This window comes from Lissotriton helveticus, chromosome 10 (assembly GCF_964261635.1).
Source record: "Lissotriton helveticus chromosome 10, aLisHel1.1, whole genome shotgun sequence".
NCBI lineage: Eukaryota > Metazoa > Chordata > Amphibia > Caudata > Salamandridae > Lissotriton > Lissotriton helveticus.
In genome coordinates, this window is record NC_136071.1 from 200,470,402 (window position 1) to 200,491,484 (window position 21,083).

The following is a 21,083-nucleotide window of genomic DNA, read 5'->3' on the forward strand; positions in this document are numbered from 1 at the left end:
TCATAAAAGCCATTAACGGGGCCCTTCATTGTACTGCCTGCTGCGAGATCCAGCATCTTGCACAAATGCGGTGTCTTTAGAACAGCCCAAAAAATGACATAATTACATCGGTACACAAACCGATTCTAACTCCTTAGACAGTGGATCTACTTCCCCTGGAAAACATGCATATAAGTGTGACCCACACCACTGCACTTTGTTCCAGTCCCAAGTTCTTCTTGAACTTCCCTTAAGGGAGTGCTCCACAGGGTACCCGAAGAGTTACTGTGTGACAATGGCTGTTATCTGAATTACAGACAGACTCCCAGCGTTGATGGGACATCATCTGAAGTCTGCAAAGTGTTCAGGAAAAGCTGAAAGTCTACATAGTGCCAAGAAGCTGCCTGCCGTCTCAGAGAGGGATGGAAAGTGCCTGGCCCTCCAGGAGGAGACTGTCCAGGAGGAGAACCCAGCTGTATTTCTGGTGTGCAGGACACCTAAAAATGCTGACTGCTCTTGGAAGCAAAGCTGGAGCTGACCCATGTGCTGAGGGGTCTCAGTCTCTCCCATCATATCCCCACAAAGTGGACTGCGTATAGAATTCAAGCCTGACAAAGACGTCTGAGGGTGTTGCATGGGTGCTGGCCAGCACCCTTGCAATCCTCAATGGCCTGATGGTGCTGCACAACTTTAATTGAATCCAGTGGCGGTACTGGCACAGCTGATGAGATGCTCAATCCGTGCCAGAGACTGCACCTGCTAAACGAACACCCATTTTGATCCTGTCCTAAAGGTCACAATTGCCCAAAATAGGCACCGGTCAGATCCCAAACCAGAGGCCACATCTGCCAGGACAGGTGCCTGCTGAAGATGCCTGCAGTATTGCTGAACCACTGGGGGTTGAGTCAGGAGCAAAGCTGTAGCTGCAGTCCTGTGTCAATGGAGCTGCTGAAGAAAGCATAGCCTGGAGAATGCACAGTAGCGTCACACAAGCACAACCTAAGCAGGTAAGGGGGCTTCATACACAAGAACAACTTAGCTACACGTGCAGAACCCTGAACTACTGCGGGACCATTGACTTATCTAAATAATCCTCTTCAGTACAAACTGTTTAATTTAACTATGAAATACCCCTCATGAGTAGAGACCTAGTGAACTGCACCTGGGCCTAGTCTACGCTTATGCCTGACGTAGACGTCCCGTACACAGTAGAGAAGCTCCTAGACTGTTGAAGGGATGCCCTACACTTGCCTAGGCAACATAGTTAGAATCACAACCCTGTTGCTGATTCTACTGAATTTGGTAGAATTACATTTTGCTGGGTTATTAAAGTACATTCTTACTTATATAGTATTAAATACAGCCAAATAATAGGTTCTATAGTTCGGGGGTGGGGTCTCCTGCCTGTAGGTTTAACAGCATTAATTTGGGAAGAACACAAATACAAAAACGGTTATTGCATTTCAAATATTCCTAAATTATTACAAAATTAAAAAAAAATCCCCAATACAGTGTGATTTCTTTAATGATGTAAACATGCCTTTTCATCAGTTACATCGTTTTATCGGATAAAGTAAAATTTTTGAAGAATAAAGAGTGTCTGTCAAATCTAAGGATATTTCTACTGATGCCAGTTTTTTGGGGAGTTTTTGCACAATGTTCACCGTACGTAAAGGGCTGACCGTTTAATGTAACTTTCTACAGAATTAACAGGAATTGTCTAACAATCAATTAAATCCCTTTTCTGAGATAAACAAGGATACAGATACCCCCCTGTTCCCAGGCTATGTACTAAAAGCTTTGTTTCACAATGAGGCCACTTCCTCTTCCTTCAAGGAGAACAAGGTGGGAAAGAGTTACGCGCTGCAGTGGATCAGTAAAGAAATTTCTTTGCAAAAAACGTTCATAACATATGGCCTTCATTTTGTATGTAACAGATGTAGTAATACAGTGAAGTCTCTCTCTACCATATGAATATTGTACACTGACAAGCTTTGAAGAGTTTTGCCCAAACAAAAAGAGTGTAAAAACAGATCTAACTTTAGCGGATGAACCATGAATTCGAGACATCTCAGATGCCAAACAATTTGTACACTAATGTTTACAATACCAGTGACATCAGTAACACCACTGATATGCTTGTACGACTATACAAGTAGATGAAAGGTTGTAACTGCACAGACAGACAGCAAATGCCCTAACTATGATAAGACTACATTTTGACTGATGGTTTACGGAAGTTCTAGCTGATATTGAATAGAACTTTCTATCAACTTGAAACAGATATTCTTTATAAGTTCAAACAATCCAATCCCCCGATGCATCACAATTAGATCACATTTGAAATACGAAAGTTCGACGTGTCTTCAGACACCCAAAATATTAGAGCATATGGCCAGATGTACAACTAATGTTGGATACTTAATTTCAGAACCTGCTTTAATGATGTTGTACTCATTTGGTCGGTTCACTTGACGTCCTTTGGATATAAGCAGTGCGCACTATGTGGGCAAACCCACCGGCACAAGGTGCGCATGAATAATTGTCATCAGAATCACAGCGCGTGCTGTGTGTGCAAAGCAGCAGGTTCATACAGCACAACTTTTTAATCACATCTGCAAAATAAGTTACCACATAGGGAACGTGAATTTTTAAGGGTTTTTATTACAGTGTTCTTATTGTGACATTTGTGTTTATGTAACTTGTATGATTTTAAATAAACACACTAACTTTACTGGATATACGAAAAAAACACAAGCTTAAGAGGTATGTAACTAAAAGAATTGCAGAGGGCCCCAAATGACCAACATAACGCATCCTGCAATAGTACATTCAAATAGGTCTACTTCAACTTCATTCATAGGTACTATATATAACCACATATAAGATTGTAAAAATATATCTGGGGCAGTCTATGATGGTTTGAGATGTGAAGCGGCATTCGTAGACAGGATGTGGGAATGCCCTAGTTTTAGGAAGTTCTGGAGAAGAGTCACTGGAGAGCCCTCAAAGATAACAAATCATTCTGACATTCTTAGCGCTCAGTAATGTTTACTGGGATTATTTCAATGCTGAAAAACAAGTATTGCAGTATCAAAATGCCTAAAAGTAAACCTGCTTTTGGCAAGAGCTGGTACTCTACGTAGGAAGGCCCTGTTGCTGGACAGATGGTGCAAACGTAGGGAGAGTGGTTTAAGGGTGGTCTTAAGTGAAGGTATGACACTACACAGGGAACAAAACAGGGGTTTGAGAAAGTATCCAATAGCCAAAAAATGGGGCAAACTAATGGCTAGCCTTTCAAGGCCAATAAGGATGATGAGGTGCCACTGTAAATTCGTCAGTAAACAAACCATTGCTGGAAATAGACTGCATACTGTTGAAAAAGAATGATGTGTTACACTGCTATAAACGAATAAAGCTCGCTCAGCGTAGTGTATATGTATATGTATATGTATATGTATATGTATATATATATATATATATATATATATATATATATATATACATATATACATACACATACATATATATACACACATATACATATGTATACACACTTTGGTATAAGCCTCTGTACCAAATATAGTTACAAGGGGCATGTTTAGGGATCCTGTGGTCATATGCCTCGTACTGTCACTGCTGACATCAACATGGGAATTTTGTACACAAGATCTAAATTGTTGAAATCTAAAAACTAATAACAATGACTAAAAAACTGGAGAAAGATTTCTGAAACAAACTAAGCTACAGGAGGCACCAATAGACATGCTTTTATACCTGTGGACGAGTAGACTTACCAGCAAATTAATGCTAATAATTCAGAAACCTCTGTGCCACTCCCAGGTGAAGGGCTGCACCCATGTGAATCAACTGAGCATTTCTTTCAGTTCAGTTCAGTTCAATGACTTTATTCGGATGTGACAAACATCCATAAGTTACACAACAAAACAAACGTCACAATTAATAAACTAACATATCAAGATTTTAAAAAAACATCACAAGTAAAAGGCTGCATCCAAGTGAATCAACTGAGCATTTCATTCTTTGGAACACAATAAAAAGAATAACCTTGACTCGATATGAAAATAAGTGCAACTTACAGCAGTGTAAAGCTATACTGGCAAGAGCACGTTCAGAACCACAATCATCATCGCCACCGCCATCATTCACTGCTTAAGTATGGCTTACCTACCTACCTACCTACACCTACCCGTTGTCTATTTGTCTGTATTAGAAACACTGGAAAGAATCGTTTTTTTCTAGGTCTCTTCAAACTGGTTACGTGTGGTCTGATGTACTGCTCTTCTCACGCTCCTAAATGACACCCATGGACCATGTTTTTCACAAATCGTGAGATAGCGGAGCAATCGGAGTGGAATCCCTTCCAAATCCAAATTTTCAGCTAGCTATTTGATCATTAGTCTATTGTTGGCCCCCAAATGAGAACCGATCTACAACGGTATTCAGCCAGATTAGATATTTATAGGTATCTAGGCAATGCACACCGGGCTTCTCTTACTGTTTTTCAAGTGGGAAGAAAATCAGCATGACCACACACGAGAAATTGTAGTTAATGTGGACAGTTGAGAAATGGAATTAGAGAAAAGCCTGTTTTGATTTAAATAGCTAACAATCTGTTCAGAATGACACGTCAGCAACGCTTCTGATATCATTACAAGCCAAGCCAGGCACGAATGTACTTTTATGACTCATCGTCTTATCAGACTGTTCTAAGGCACAGGACTGCTTAGAAATATGTTAATTTCTCAGGTCAGTGGTCCTTCCTTTTTAGTTACTGTGCAGCCAGGACTCTGAGCCTCTTCAAAGATTCTGGCGTACGCCTATCAGGTACAACAACTGAGATCTTAGGAAAGCCAAGTGCCCACAGGCAGCAAAGCAGCAGCAACTAGTGACCAGCCATCAATCTATAAAATATTGCCACTGCTTCGAGCCCGATCACTCAAAGACCAAGTTTTTTAGATGTTGCCTATGCACCTAAACTATACATGCAGCTGTGGGGATGAGGCTGCCCACTAAAGAAATCAAAACAGACAGCTGGAGTGTGGCGTCCAGGGCAAGTGTGTAAACTTAAGGTTACACAATCTTTCACACCATCTCTTTCAATGTCAAAGTGTATTACCTGTTGTTCCCAGAGACAAGTGTGGTGTATTTCGTCACCAAATTGTCCATTTAATTGCATGCACTAAAAAAGTACATCATTCAAAAATGGCTATGTGGCTGCGGTAACTAGGGTTAATATTACATGGATTTCTTAATGATAAATCTCATTCGAGATTACAATTTGTATCCAGCATTTGAGATCATCAGTCTGAGATTATTATTAAATAGCCAGGCAGAGGTCCACTCCTTCAAGAAGTCAGCAATGCAACAGAACATGGTAGATCGAGACCTGAATCTTTGTTGAGAAGGTTGACCGAGGCAAGACTGGAAGCTAGCTTTCAGCCCTGAATTGCATGCCACATACTACTACAGTCACTGACGGTCGTAGCCCAAATTGAGAGAGCAGAACAAAGTAACAGTCAAAAACGAAACAAACAAAACTCAAGTGACAGGTAGTCTACACAGACATTTTGCTGTACCTCAATTTCCTGAAGCTGTTCCTGGTTAGTACTGAACATCTGCTGAAGAGATTCTTCCAATTCAGTGTTCCGATCCAACAACGTCTTCCCAAGCTCAGCAGCAAGCTGGAGATCTGAAGCAAGAAAGTTGTACTACTGAGGATATGATGCATGACTATTCTCCTACAACCATCGATAAAACACAGCAACGAAATAAAGTAAATCATGATACAAACAGTGATAATAGACTGCAGCACTATTTGTTAACAAATATTTTCTTTTAAAGGAAGTTCCACTTGTTACATGAGTCACTCTTCTGGTTTAATACCAAGCAAGAGGAGGAGGCCAGGCTAGTGCCATATTTGAAGCTCCACCACCTATTCTACATGGGAAAGTTAGCAGACACACTAACACCGAGTTTGCGCCCCATGCTTCCCTAATAAGGCAAGCACAGGAAATGCTGTGACCAAATCTGTGGGAATTATTGTTCTTTCTTCTCATTTCCAAAAGTACAAAAAGGCAGCGTGGTGGGATGGTAGACTAGACGATCAGAGCCTCACTGCTGACCGGAAGATGGAAGCTGCTTGGTCTGGTGACATGTCAGTTTGGTAGATCCCTGGAGCTTTTCACCCCAACACTCAACTGCGAGACTGCTGCACTTATTCATTTGCAATTTTTGTATGCTTTGCTCTTTCTGTCACACATTTACTCAAGTCAGATGCAGACTCCATATTATTCTGCACTGAAAATAGAAGCCTGGTAATACCGAATCATCACTCACAGTAGTTGGGGCTATGCATCATGCAGTACTTTTATTTTAGTGCTATGATTACAGCACATTGGATAGCAGGCCAGACACTTTGATCATAGAACTGAGCTACTCCTCTTAATACAAATGACCCCCTCCCTCCAAGTTTTACCTTCTTCCACGGTTTACAAAGGAGACAATCCACTGAATGTACTCTACCACTACTGAGCAATAGTATTTTAAAGGAGGCTATTTTTGTATACTGGGGGTTGAAATGCTTCTTTGGAACAAAAAAACATCTGAAGTGGGAGACTCAGGCTTAAATTTGGTAGCATCTATCGATAAGGGTTTCTTTGAGCAAAATACATATTAGCTCTTTACCTTTCCTTAGCAACAGGCAGCCGTCTGTTAACAAAAATATTTAAAATTATAGCAACGCAAATCTGTGAATATCGTCAGGTCTTAAAGGCTGGCACAACCTTAGATTCTGGCATAAGCAATTCTACTTTATGATCTGCAGGGCTGCTTAAGACACCCCTGTTCTCATTGGCTTGAATTTTTTTTTTTCTTGATGTGGGACATACCCAGCAATGTTCCATGCCATATACTGGTTCAGTCCATTACAACCTCTTCACATTCTGTACAATCTGTACAAATTAAAAGCTATGACATGCAACATCAAAGAAATCATTAATTTAAGAATATAAGACAAACCAGCAGAATAAACCTGCTGGTACAATAGAAAAAGGGTACATGTTGGAAAGTCTGAATAGGAGAGTCTGTTGACAGAGGGGGCAACAAGCTGGGTTTCAATTATTTGAGGTTGCCTGGAAGAGAGTTTCAGGAGGTGGTGGCTGTCCCTGAAAAAAATGGTGTTAAGGAAGGGAGGTTCTAAATCAAAGTCTTTTGAGATAGTCTTACTTTATAAACCATTTTTGCTACAAGAGTTTGGGTAGGGGCTTGAGATAAGAGAGTCTTTTAAGGTGTAGGGCAGTGTAATACTTCCCAGTTTGAACATAGCTCTTGCCTCAGCAGTAAGGCAATGTAATCTACAGAGAGGACTGGGGAACGGAGACGGAATGGTTGACTGTACTGTTTCAATGAGGAAACATGTTATGCAGTGGCATAGAAGGTGGGTTTTAATGGACTGAGGGAGGACTTGTGGGACACCCAACAGGAGTGTATTGCCAAAGTCCAGACTCAATATTATCAGTGAGTCTGCAGTATGTCCGAATTTGAAGGTGTCCTAACAGGTTTCATTTTCTTTGGGGGCTGCAGGTGGAAGTTAACTGCTTTTGAGATTCTATATAGATGAGGTATCATGGGCAGTGAAGTATCAGGATCGAAAAAAGAATCTTAACATTAGTTCCGGATACAGAGTAGTGAGTACGAGGTAATCTCCCTAGAAGACGGGAGGTTAGGAAAGGCAGTTGAAAAATCAACTAGAGGGGGGAATGATACAGGAAAGAATGAGATGCATTATTTAAAGAGCCACACAGATCTAAAGCCGGAGATCCCCATGCAGACTTAAAGGACAGAGATAGTTTTAGGCCCCTATAAGTGATAGACCAGTGCACAGCAGCGATGTGATGAAAAACAATGTGTTCAGCATAAATACAAAGGTGACATTGCATGTTAAAGGTGAGGAAATGTCTTGTGGTTAGCTTGTTGACCTGCTGCACAAAAATTAGATCATATCTTCCTGCAGACTCAGGACCCCGGACAGAAAATCAGTGACTAGCACAGATGTTACAGAAATAGGTCATCAACATCCCATCTGCTAGAAAGACGAGCAGAGGTGCGCCAACAACATTAGAGACGGTTTCCTTTCTAGATGTGCTGCAAGCATACAAATACCTCTTGATTAAGCACGAACACAGGATGGAACACTAGATGTGCATCCTGCATCAGGATAGGAGGACACACATGCCCGCTCCTGCTGAAAACCACACTTCACATTAAAACGGCTAGATGGCTTGGCGAAAGAAACCACATGCAAAGGGTCAGATAAGCTTGGCCCAATCAGCATTGACCAAGATATAATGCACGTGCTGTGCAGTTAGACAAATGTATCTTTAATGTCATTTAAATTCGAAGAACAGAAACTCCCTGTCATTTATGCGAAGTGAGGTCCATACGTACCTCATGCTACATCTGCTGATGTTATCTTGTTTGCTGCTTACGCAAATGAAGAACTTGCAACCTTTTCTGTTGCGGTTTTAGGGTACAGATGGGGCGTTTTTTTTTTTTAAGTTGTACTTGGGACATCAGATTCCAGTGTCTTTTAGATATGGCAGATTTCTCCAGCTTTCTTAATGCATTAAACCCATACTGCTTTGTCAACTTGCTTGTTGGCGCTTGTTAAACAGATTTTCCTTCAACATTCCTTACAAAGTTCAGGATCAAAACTTTTGAATTTGAGTGAGAACAGTATCAGCTCTGCTTGTTGTGTTAAGCATGTTTCTGCTGTTTGGTGTGCAGAGCAAACATTGGAGCATGAGGTGCTCTTCAACAGCTGCATACGATGGGTTTTTAACTGGGCACTTTCAGACTTTTCGTGCTGGAGCTTATGACTGAGGGATACAGAGTTGGAATGGAATTGGGAGGTGGTTGAACTAATTGATTTCCACCAATAGTGAGCATTCAACATGCAATGGGCTGGCAATGATGAGGTAAAGGCTTTTTATCCGTGGAGGGTGAACATTTGGAATGTGGATGGAGACTGCATAACTCAAAGAAAGGTTCCAGGGATTTAAAAGATCTGCCGTTGTTGTTAACCCAGTCAATATCAATGTCTTCCTGGAAGGTGTTAGTCAGGGAAAGCATGAGATTCGCTAAATAGGAGACCGGGTAATGCATTTAGATGGGCATCCAGAAGCTTAACAGACATGGATGCGAATGCTCCCTGAATCAGACTTCAATTGTCTGTAAGAAATGTAAAAATACTTACTCCTGCTAGACAGAGGGAAACAATAAATAGTGAGAAATGTATCTAGTTAAGAGGACCAAGTGAAGGACCAGAGAAAAGGTATAGCAAAAGACAGAATCCATATATGGTTATGGAATTCTGTACAAACTTATATGTCAATGGTATTACACAACAGCAAGACTAAAATAAATGAACCTGAATTGACCGTCGGGGTGAGGGTGACACTCTCCGAATGTGATGGAGTTATTCACAGCCAAGACATTTCTGGTCACAGGTCACACTGGGCCTCTTAATACCAAATTATATGATGCATACATTTCTTAGGACATGTAACTCTTCTGTCAGCTAAGTCAAGATAATATCAACATAAATAAGACCAAGACCTGCATCAACATAAGAGCAGTGTCTTGTAGTAATCTGGCAGTGTGAATATGAGCATCTTACACGACCGAGCAAGACTCTTAGAAAGTAGGATGGATGCTACTCTCCAGTTACGTGCACAGAAACAAGTAACTGGCATCCTAGAACTTATTAAACTGAATGTGCCTGTTGCCAAAACCACAGAGTTGAAATGACCAGAGTGCCTTTTGCAAATCTGGTGGGCAGAGTGGGGTGGGGGCAGGGGGTTGGGTGAGGCATGCTTTGATTATTCAAACTCCCATTATGTTCATAAGTATTTAATGTCCAGCTCAATAGCTTTCAATTAAAAGTTGCAGGTGAAAATAAGATATAAAGTTAAGGCCGAAGTTATTGCCAACGTTTGTTTTTGTCTTCGATAGTGCCAACAGCGAATTACATTGCCTGTTGGAAATTGATGCATGCTCCAATCTGTCACCTATTTGGGAAGTGATGTGCTATTTCTGCACTCCCGTGCAAAATGTCAATACCTTTCACAGATCTGCAGTGCTGAAAGTGTTTCTATCTAAGGGACTGAAGCAGGGAGTTCGAGAACTGTCTCTTCGGCAAAAATATATCCCTTGGCCACAGATCTCAAACATTATTACGGGACGATAAAAATATGGGAGGTATCATGGGTCGGGAAGGGTGGGATACCATATGCGTGGTATAAGGAAAGAGTCCAGGACACTGGAAATGTTTGACTTACATGCAGCATTAGATTGTTTTTAGTTTTAGGAGTGCATTTAAATATGAAATGTTGTTTGAGTTAACAAAATATTAACCAGGCTTCAACGAGTAGCTTTTGAGCTATTGGTAGCTCTCTCCAGCTACCTGTAAGTAGCCATCCCTGTGTACAGCCCTACCTAATAAATTGGAAGTTTTTGCTAGGTTAAATAAATGTATGCATACAAAAATTGAAGTGTGGATTTAAGATGAAAATGTGTATTTTTTCAGTACTTATGAGGTGGTATTTGGGGTGATGTATTACTAATAACTTGGTGCCAGGGGCGATGCAGCTATGGCAGTTATGCATTACCCATGAAGTGGCATTCCACACTGAACAGGCTTTTTAAAAATGTTTTACATTACCGCTACCAACCGTGCCTCATGCGCAGAGGTAAACACTGCTGTTAAAGTTGCATGTGATGGGCACTTCATTGATGTAGCCAGTATTAAAACTCTAAAAATAACAGCAGCTCGGGTGGCTTTCACCGAGCATGAGTAGCTCTTATTATAAAAAAATGTTGAAGACTATTGATATAAATGAAGCAATACAAACAGAGTTCATCTATGACTAACATAAGAATCTCACCCACGTCGCATTCCTCTAGTGGCACCGCTGCCACATTCAAGAGAAAATTATGGTGTAAATAAAGGCTTCCTAATGCCTTGTGCTTGACGAATACTATCTCTGCGTGCACCATGTCTAAGAACCTTAGCAAAAGTAAGCGACGTGTGTTGGTCACAGTTTAAAAATGGAGGAAAAAAATGTGATGGAAATACATGAGGAAATATTTTAAAGAATTGGTAACATGTGGGGCAGCGTTTGCATAGCCGCTTAGCTCACCTGTGCCAGTAAGAAGACGAGCAACCATAAGCAAATCAGAGTTGGGCAATGACGCACCTTTCTATTATGCTTAACCCCTTCACTGCTAGGCCCTTTTTTTTTTAAAAGCTATTGGAGGTACTTCGTGCTTAGGAACCCTGTAACTTTTTGTCCACCGAAGGTAATCAAGGCCAAATATGTGTCCTTTTCCTCCAACATCTTGAGGATTCAAAAGGTATGCAGGATATGTGGATCCCGAGGAACTATACATTTCTGAAAAGTAGATAAAATTCTAAATTCCGCGAGGGGACATATTTGTAGATCCTTCAAGGTTTTTCTATAGAAACTAACAATTGAAATAAAAACATTGAAATTTAGTTGGAAAGTACAGCCATTTGTGCCAACGTTTTCACCTGTAACTTCTTTTAAGTATAGTAGATTTTATACCCTACGTGGGCGTGCCCTGAGCGGAGACAGTTCTGGACAATGGTGGCTGGGAAGGTGCACACAACCACAGGTCTTCCTAAAAGAGATAAGCCACTTCAATGGCGGCTTACCTACATACGCAAACCCACAAAAATGGGAAAATACCATATAAACTCCGGTCAGCTGATGTTGGTCCTGGCTAGACGCAGAGTAGCCATAAATTGGATGGGGCAGAGAAGGCCAGATATAGCAACATGGCTTAGAGATGTCGGGGAATGGGCACTAGCTGAGGAAACACATGTGAAATTAAAACACAAACATGAGGGGTTACAGGCAGACCTCACAGAATGGAGAGAATTGTGCAGCTCTGCTCTTGTATCAGGGAAGGGAGGGACTGAGCGGAGTGATACTGCAACCAGCGGGAGTGAAGCTAAATTGAAAGTCGGAGAGGGGGGGGGGGGGGCAATGCCGATCGATAAAACGAGTGCTTACCCCAATGTTTACTGGCCGCTATGATGTACGGTATAATGCGCTCCTCTTGGTTATCCATGTTATTGATTCTAAGACTTCTCACCCCGACAACATTGAGATTCTATTTAAAGTGCCTACGAACTAATTTTGATTTTTTTTCCCCCCTCACAACAAAATGGAACAAGAAAGTTGTTTTTTTTTCTCAAAGTATGGCAGATGTTTCAACGCAATATACAGTTACCCTCCTGGTTGCAGGCATGTATAGGTCTTGAAGGTTCACCAAGACCCTGAGGTACCCAGAGACAATAACTGAGCTGTGTCTTGCAATGTTTTTTCATTGTGTACCGGGTATACAGCAATTCATTTGGTAAAATATAGACTGTGAAAAATAGGTACCAAGGAATCTTACATATTGCCGAAAGGGAACAAAATATAGAGTCAGGAATCAGTGGTTAATTGCACCTCTCCCAAATTGTGGGTACGCTTACAAGCATGTAAACTAGAGGACATGTTTCAAAATGACTTCTTCTTAAACACATTATCTTACATTTGTGTGGGTAGGCCTAGTACCTGCAGCAGGAAATGACCTAAATCATACTGTGAAGACATAATTATTGATTACAAGACCTTGTTTTGCGAGGGAGTCACCTGCGTTTTTGTCCCGGGCTTGGCGGCCATCTAGGGAAACCAACCGATAGCAGATATTTCTGATAACTAGACACCCGGGGTAGTCCAGGGAGGTGTGACTTGAGTGGATCCCCCCCAACGTTTTCCTGCCCAGAATCCCCTGCAAACCTCAGATTTAGCTAGGGAAAAAAAATTCTCTCACATTTCTGTGTGGGAAAATTGTGGGATTACCACCCAGGTCTCCCGATAAAAATGGTACCTCACTTGTGTGGGTGTGCCAAGTACCTGCAATAGTCAAGGGCTCAAAACGTATTGTGGAGACATCAAAATTATCCATTACAAATTGACCTGTCTTTGCAAGGGGGGGCAGCTGCGTTTTTGGTCCTGGGCTCGGCAGCCATCTAGTGGAACTTACCAAATACGCACATTTCTTAATGGGTGACTGTGCTCTGCGGAACAGACGTGCACGGCGACAGACAGAGGAAGGGTGAGGGGAGAGAAGACATCCATTTTAAACAAGTTGGAGTTCATTCTTAGTCCCCTGTCCCGAGGTGAAATGTAAAAAGCGGATATAAAGAGGGCAGGGTAGGAAATCTTGCCCACCTTTGCCTTAAGAGTTCCCAGAGGACCCAACCCCCGGGGGGGCAGGGAGCCCAATGTTGGGACACAATAGTTTGTCTGCCCACAGAAACACAGGTAAGGAAAGCAAGTTTGCTATCATCTGGCGGGAATAGACTTTTGTTTCCCTGTTCGCGCTCATGCAGGCAGGAAAACTCAGATTGCTCCTGTCTGGCAGGATCAATGCTGGCTCCCCCAGTACTCAGAATGGGTGCTTGAAGGGAGCAGGCTAGGGCTCCTCCCACCGCCCCCAAAGTAGGGTTTGGTGGGTGCTCCGGGTGGGCACCAGGGCACCCACCCAGAAGCACATAAGGCCGCAAGTGATGGAGTCCCGAGGTCAAGTAATGAAGGAATAATAGCTTTCGGATGGTGCAATGGCAAAAACGCCCTAAACGAGCTGTTAGAGCAGCTCATGTGATTAATGCATCTACTGCAGACTTCTGGTTATAACCTCCAGATCAGAGGTTCTACTGACCGCAGGCCAGACGAAGGAATGCATCTTTCCAGAGCAGACTTATTAAGCATCAGTTGTGATGCCATGCAGATGATTCACACGAGGCCAAATAAAACATGTTATTTGCTTTGAAACAAGCGTGCTAATAAACACACTTTCACTCACTCCTTATAAATGTCTGTTTTTCCTCACTTCACAGATTTAACCCTTTAAGCCCAGGATATGGTCACATACCTTTGTAACTGCTGCATAGTAACAAAGCAGCTTGGCATACACCCTATACGCATTTGGGTAGTGTTATATGCAATGTATTATCATTATTGTGGGAGGGGCATTGTAAGTAACTCAAAGCCACATTTATTGCGCCTTATGGCCATCCGTACTCTAATCACTTGTAGAGATGTGCCAAGTACTAAAGTAGATTTATGTTTATATTGTAACATTTCCTAAGTATTACCATCATGAAACCGGTCACTAGCACCAAATTGTGTTAAAAGAGGACCTGTTCATAAAAGCTTCCATAGCCCGCAGGAAGCGAGATTAACGGATCTTATGTTGCAACTGCGCTTAAAGGTCGAATTCAGTGTCTATGTGTAATCACGGCTGTTATTGCCAGTAAACTGATATGTCTGCGTTTTGCAACTGCAGCAAGTATACAAGGAAAACCCGATCGTGTCTTTTGCACTAGCATATTGTGTATCATACTAACCAAAGGATAATTTATTATGATTTTTTAATTTATTTTTTATTGCTTTTCCAAACAATCAAAGAAGGGTTTTGTTAACATACCCCTGACATGTAGCAAAATCACAGTGCACATCAGGTTATGTATGGCATCACTTAATACCGTAAGATATCCAAATCAACTAGTAAGGCACTACATAACGTCAGTTATTTACAACCAGTAACAGTTCCCAACTCTAACTAGCCCTCCACCCTTCCCTTCCCTCCCCTCCCACCCCCCCAGGTGTGTCATTTAAGTGCAGGGTGTAATAAGCCATTGCATCCGATATCTCGTGGAGCGAATAAGTTGTATGAGAGGCTAAGGTCCCTGGGAGTTTCCTAGCATGCTTGGTGTGCTCCTCTGCTATGCGTGAGACCTCAGATCAGTGGAATCTTAGAGCTGCTTATGTGTTAGTCCATATCTGCCTCAGGGTTGTCTACAAGTGGTCATCCCCTTCGTCTGGCGATTTAAGCGTCACTACGAGCGCTTGCCAAGCACTCGCCCGGTCCAGGACCTTTTTACTCAGTTCTCTTCGCTATTTGTAACCTAACCGATCCCTCACATTCCGCCAACTTTAGGAATTCTGCCTTCCACTTTGCCGTGCTAGGGCCCTGCTTTGCCTTCCAATGGGTGGTAATGTTTCGTTTTGCCAAGAGCAGACCCAGATCAATACATTTACTAGTAATTTTGCTTTTGGACGTGTGGGGAAACCATTGCAAGATACAATAAGCCATGGTTGGATCTAGGTCTCTGACCGTGAGGGCTGATAATACGGTCGCTATCTCCTCCCAGTAACTGTCTAGAAACGGGCAACCCCATAACATATGTTTAAAATCCGCACCATCTGCGTTACATCTCAGGCAGGCGATTGGTCCGGGAAGTATGCGTGTAGTTTTGCTGGGGTGAGATAAGCTCTATGTAGGATATGGAAATATACTAGCTGAAACCTTGTATTTCTTGTGCTCTTCCAGGCTCTCTCCACTGTTTTCCCCCACGCCTTATCTGGGATGTCTTTCCTGATATCAGTTTCCCATTTGTGCTTCAGGACAGTCAGGGGGAGTAAGGATTCCAGCGTTGTGCTCCGATAAAGACACGTCACTGCTTTAAAAGTGCCTGCTGCTAGCACTACATATTGGCAGCCCATGGAAGTTGGAGGTTCTGAAAGTCACCCAAAGGATAATTTATGGCCTTACAAAGTAGTGTAAAAAGAGGGCAATAGCTGGTTTGAGAAGAACAACAACTCTTCCTTCGTGCAAGGCATTTTGCTTTCCTAAGCGAATAGGCCAAATGGGCCGTCGCCACAGAGCTCCAGGCAGTGTCTTCTGAATAGGTCTTTGCCTAGAAAGACCATTTAAAACTAATTCCGTTGAACACTGCAAAAGCCCCGGTAAACATAGATTCGACGGACACCGACAGGCCGCCAGGTGGGACTGGAAGGTGTGAATTTTTAAAAAGAGATGCACAGTAGGTTTCGATGTAGGTGTGGAGTCTACAACGGCTGGTCATATGCATTTGTTTTTTATTCCTCTCTGTTAGACACCATATCATTTGTTGCTGTGTCCATACCTCAGAGAGGGCAAACCTGAATCACATCCACATTAAATGATAACCAGGTTCAATGGAGACCAACAATGATTTTAGAAGCATAGATGCAACCCAAAAACACCTGGTTCCAAAAATTTAACTTGGCAAACTAATTTACAATCAGCCAGAAAGTATTTTTGGTAAATTATGCAAGGAACTAAGAAAGACGAGCACTGGCAATGCTAATAGGCCTGCCTTTAAAGGAATGGTGTATGGTAATGTGAAGCATTATGAGTAAATAGCATATAAATGGATATGTATGTGTGTGGAAGCACCTAAATGTAGAATAACATTGATTAAGGTTAAAAGGTAAGGTGACATTTGCACATTCAAGTCAAACCTAAATATTCCTCTAGGGAAATAACTGCCCTCCTTCCATCTGTGCTACTGTCAGAGAAAAAAACTATACATTATCTAGTTATCTAATACACTTTAATAGTGTTGCAAAGTCATGCACTTGACCCTGAAAGTTCAAGCTCAGGCAGCTAAAACGATCAAAGCTGTGAAAATATGAAACTTCTGCTTAATGCAAACATGTAATCCTGGCTCCCAACATTTAGGCGGAACCAACGTCCCTCTCTAGTGATTGTTGCATAATTGTCTGGCGACAGCTACGTCATCAAGCCAGACCATAAAAAAATAATCCTAGAATTTAGTGGCGTTTGTCAAGGAGCCATCCACCTTTTCAGATCGTCAATAAATCCATTGGCATGCTACCTTGACCTTTATAAAATAAGGGGGTCATGACAACCTCTGAAACCCAGTCAGTTCTTTGGACTGCTATTAAAGCATGCCTTCTGTTCAGAATTTACCAGGAATGTGAATTCTCCCGAGGAGAGAGGGAGCCGGCAGTCCACTGGGAAGGATTAATGTAACTTGCCTTGATAGTACATTGCGTGACTTTTGAAGTCATTCAAGTTTGTCTGTGCAGGTATAATTCTATTTAGTTCAATAAGAAAATTTTAATAGTGTGCAACACCATTTATCATTCCCGATGTGTGCATTGCACTGAATGATGATCAAAAACACTCCACTTGAAAGGGTAGTACTTTTGTCAGCACCTTCGACCTCGTGCATGGAAGTAAAGGGACTAAAATAATTACACTGGCAATTGAAAGAGAGGGAGACTTTTGGGCACAAGGAATTCATGTTGCTTCATGCTTTTTAAGGAACTCAAGAACATTCTCAAAAGTGTAAGATAAAAGTTCCTACAATAGACAACAGGGGGGAATCTATGCTCGAGAACATATGAAAGAAACTCAAGGTATTACCATCAGGATTAAGAAAGTGAGTGAGGGTGCCGCTGGCATAGATATTACAAAGGAAAGATTCCTAGAAGTTCACAATTATCACAAAAAAAAGAAAAAGATGTCATGGCAGAAAGACAATGGTAAGGCGGTAAATGTTAAAGTAGTGAATTTTTAGAGCCCAGTCTTCCCATCACTCCGAGAACAAGTGAGATCACAGTCATCAGCGGGACCAATTCCTTTTTATATGAAATGGGAGCACATGCAGAGCTTGGACTACCTACTAGAGGCTTAGAAGTTGTCTACACACATCAAGGTATTAGAATTATTGAAATGAGGGATTCCAAGTGAAGAATTACGTTTACAGGTGGTGTCCAAGACAAGTGATCTTATATTCAGAGGAAATGCAGTGTTCATTTTTCTTGAGCTGAGCAGAGTAGTGTTTGCAAGCAGACAAAGCTGTTAATCCATCCGGAAGAAGTTAAAAGTCCTTATTATGTCAATCGATTTGGCTAGCTGCCCTTACACCTTTAGAAGATAAATGAATAAAAGCAAAACAAGGCACTAACACCACTGAGAATTGTTTTGTGCAAAATGTTTTTTTCCTAGTAGACAGAAGCATTAGATGTAAGGGAGCTCAAAAGGGTGACAACCTCATCTCTGAGCACACAAGATTATGTCTTGCTTGACAAAAATGGGAGGATAAGCAGGCCTTGGGAGAATATTTTAAAGAAAAATAAAGTGGGCTTTGTTTTCACACAATTAAGCATTTTCTGAATAGATGGAACTTGTATCTGTCTGTGCCTTTTAGAAAACAGCAAACAATAAAATAAAAGTTTCAATTAAAAAAAAGGTTATTTTCAATCATGTGTTGCAAATTCATTATTCATAGCGGTCATTAGAATACCCCCACATGATGCTTGACTGTTTAAACACATCCCACAGAGCATGCTCTACAGACCACAATGAAACTTGCCCTAACACAAGCTTCAAAATGTCCATATAAAATTAGAAGATGCAATTGCACTTAATTATCTGGGAATAGTATAAGATTATTAATATAACTTCTTAGAGTGAACATATGGAACATTTTTCTTCTGTCATTCTACTTTTCTTTTGCGTAAAGTTAAAAAGATCACCAGATAGATTAATACTACTGTCTAACAGAGATTCTTACACCCCAACTCCACGGTGTAACTGAAACCCATGTGTGTGTAATAAAAATAGTAACCAAAAGAGTAGCTTGTTACACCTGCCAATGTGAAACAGCCAAATGCAGTCCAAACGAAGCCATATCACAGCAGTCAAGTCTCTTACGGCTAGTGCAAAATGGAAGGTATTCATTGTATTGGAAGCATATAGATATCACTGATTGCGCTTCAATATCAAATACAAAGTTGATTGGTGAAGGGCAGAATCAAATCTTGCAAAAAAACTGCCTTAGCTAGAGTGGGGCCATGAGGATCATCTCAAAGTTATTAGACTTCTTTTGGAGAGTCTTATGCATCAAGTGTGTGGACAGAAAGCACGGAGGAATTTCCCAGGTAAATGGCATTCCTTATAGAATATTCTACCCATAAACAATATATACAAAAACTGAATTGGAGTAAATCCCTGGAAAGAGCGACAGAGCCGTAGAAGCACACTTCAATCTGCAGTCTCAGATTCCCCAAACTAAGAAGAAGGGTGGTGAGAAGAGCAAGAAAAAAACAATACTATTTTCAGGAACTGATGCCTGAAGCGGACTCCAGAAGCTGCGCTGGAATGACTTAAGGAAGGAGGTTTAAAGGAGAAGACAAGAGAGAACATGGTCAAAACATATGGCACTAGGGAATGAAGAAGCAATGCAGACTACAACTGCAACAATGTCAGAAGTGAAATTGCTCTTCCATTATGTCTCTACCGCTCACTATTGAGTTGATGAAACAGCAATTAGCCAAAGGACAGAGAAATCAGCAGTTGGCCTTAGAAGAAAATAAGCAAACGGCCCAACAGCACAGAGAGCCATTACAAACCACATTGAGAGACCTGGCTTCTCTTACTTCCACCCGTCAGGAAATTCAGGACATGCTCATTGTAAGACTTAGATGTGACTACGAATATACTAGTTCATCCTAATGTCACTAGTTTAAGCTTTCAAAAAAACTAACCAGGTTGAAAACTTTTGCTATTGTTTCATGAACTTTAAACGGGTTGCACAAACCCTACTTAGCGATCTGAATGTTGGGGGCAATATACAGCCTGCCCAGTATCAGAGAATTGCAAGCAGCCCGTCAGGTTATCAATACCACAAGAACTACTTATTACTCCGAAATAAAGAAAACTAATTTAGAGAGAGAAATAGATGGGATTATGGGCCTGGTTATTCTTAGCAGTTCTGGCCGGAGAGTGTAGTATGGGGGTACATCCGGGAAGCCTTGTTTTATTATATTGAATATTTAGGGGAGAGGTTCTGCACACCCTTCACTTCAAGTATAGAAAGGGTTGTGGAAAAGGTTAACTTGAAACGTTCCTGGGTGCTCTACCCCAAATTACTCCGAATTGTATCAAATATCATTGTACCGTGTCATTAAAGATGCAATTGATTGGGTTTGTGCTTCCGATAGCCCCCTGAATTCAAACTCAAGAGCAAAACTCAAGTGTTCATTCCCGTAGGTAAAACTACAAACAATACTTGATAATACACAGAATTGGCACATTAAATGTGGCACACTGGCTTTTATCCTGCACTGTCATTCTTGTAAAAGTATCAACCTCTTGAAGAACTCTTCTGTATTCACAATTAGTAGGTCAATCCTTAGCCTGGGAAGGAAAGTGATTTAGTGACTGGGTTGCCAAATGTGATATCGACCCTAGAAGCATTAACCATGGAGATAAATGCACTGAGGTTTAAGCCTGCGACCTGCTGGAGTTCAATAAAGCTGGTCTCTTATCTTGATGCTAATCCCAAGTGTGCCACTGAACCATAAAGTGGAATCCTGGTCAAATCTTTTACCTTACTTTGGCGTATCTGCCAAAATTGGAACCGCTGGAACACTAGCTAAACATCTTCTATCAGTATAATGAATAAACAAAACTGGCAGACAAAACGCTGCTTTAAATGCTTCAATAGAATTAGCAAATTGTAAAGTAGGCACACTTTATGCACAATGTGCATACTGGCACTAAACAAACCCTAGGATATTTAAAAAAAGAATAATAAGTAACATACTCATAAGCGTTTCATCAGCTCTTATTTCTTTGAAGAGGTGTCCCTGAATTATAAGGAAAATAGGGGTTAAGCATGAAGCCCGAATAATGGCTCTTTCCCAGCATTACTGAGCTTTCAAAAGTTTTATTCTGTTGAGAAGTGTGATTGTCGTTTGGTTAAACACTTCTAATTTGGACGTGATCTGGTCAGGGGACTAAATTGATGACTGCTGTCTGACCTATAAAATCAAACCCTGGTGCCCGAATCGACCTCATTGTTTGAACCTGGGCAAAATCAGCGAAGCTCACTACACCTCAGTTCTTAAAATCGGGAGAGCTTCTTAGTTAAAAACAACAACTAAACATTTAAGTGCGTAGTTGTTGGAAGACAAACTTCTGCGAGTAAGCAATATGCCTCAGGTCGGCTATTAAAAGAAATTACACTATACATCGTTACTATATTATCGCGAAGTACACAAGACTGAAAAAAGCATCATATTTTTACACGTGCTTTAAAAGCAACTGTCAAACTGTGGCGTTGAATAAAAAGTCCCTCCGGGACT

At 41.3% G+C, this 21,083-nt stretch overlaps 1 protein-coding gene across 1 annotated transcript in view; it reads right to left on the minus strand.

Annotated features, from left to right (window-relative positions):
- The window catches only part of CDR2 (cerebellar degeneration related protein 2), a 133,646-nt gene that overhangs the window by 108,777 nt on the left and 3,786 nt on the right, over positions 1–21,083 (minus strand). The window contains exon 2 of the mRNA XM_078665129.1: positions 5,580–5,692. Coding sequence (XP_078521255.1) covers positions 5,580–5,692 — 113 coding nt within the window. The remainder of the gene's footprint in view (positions 1–5,579; positions 5,693–21,083) is intronic.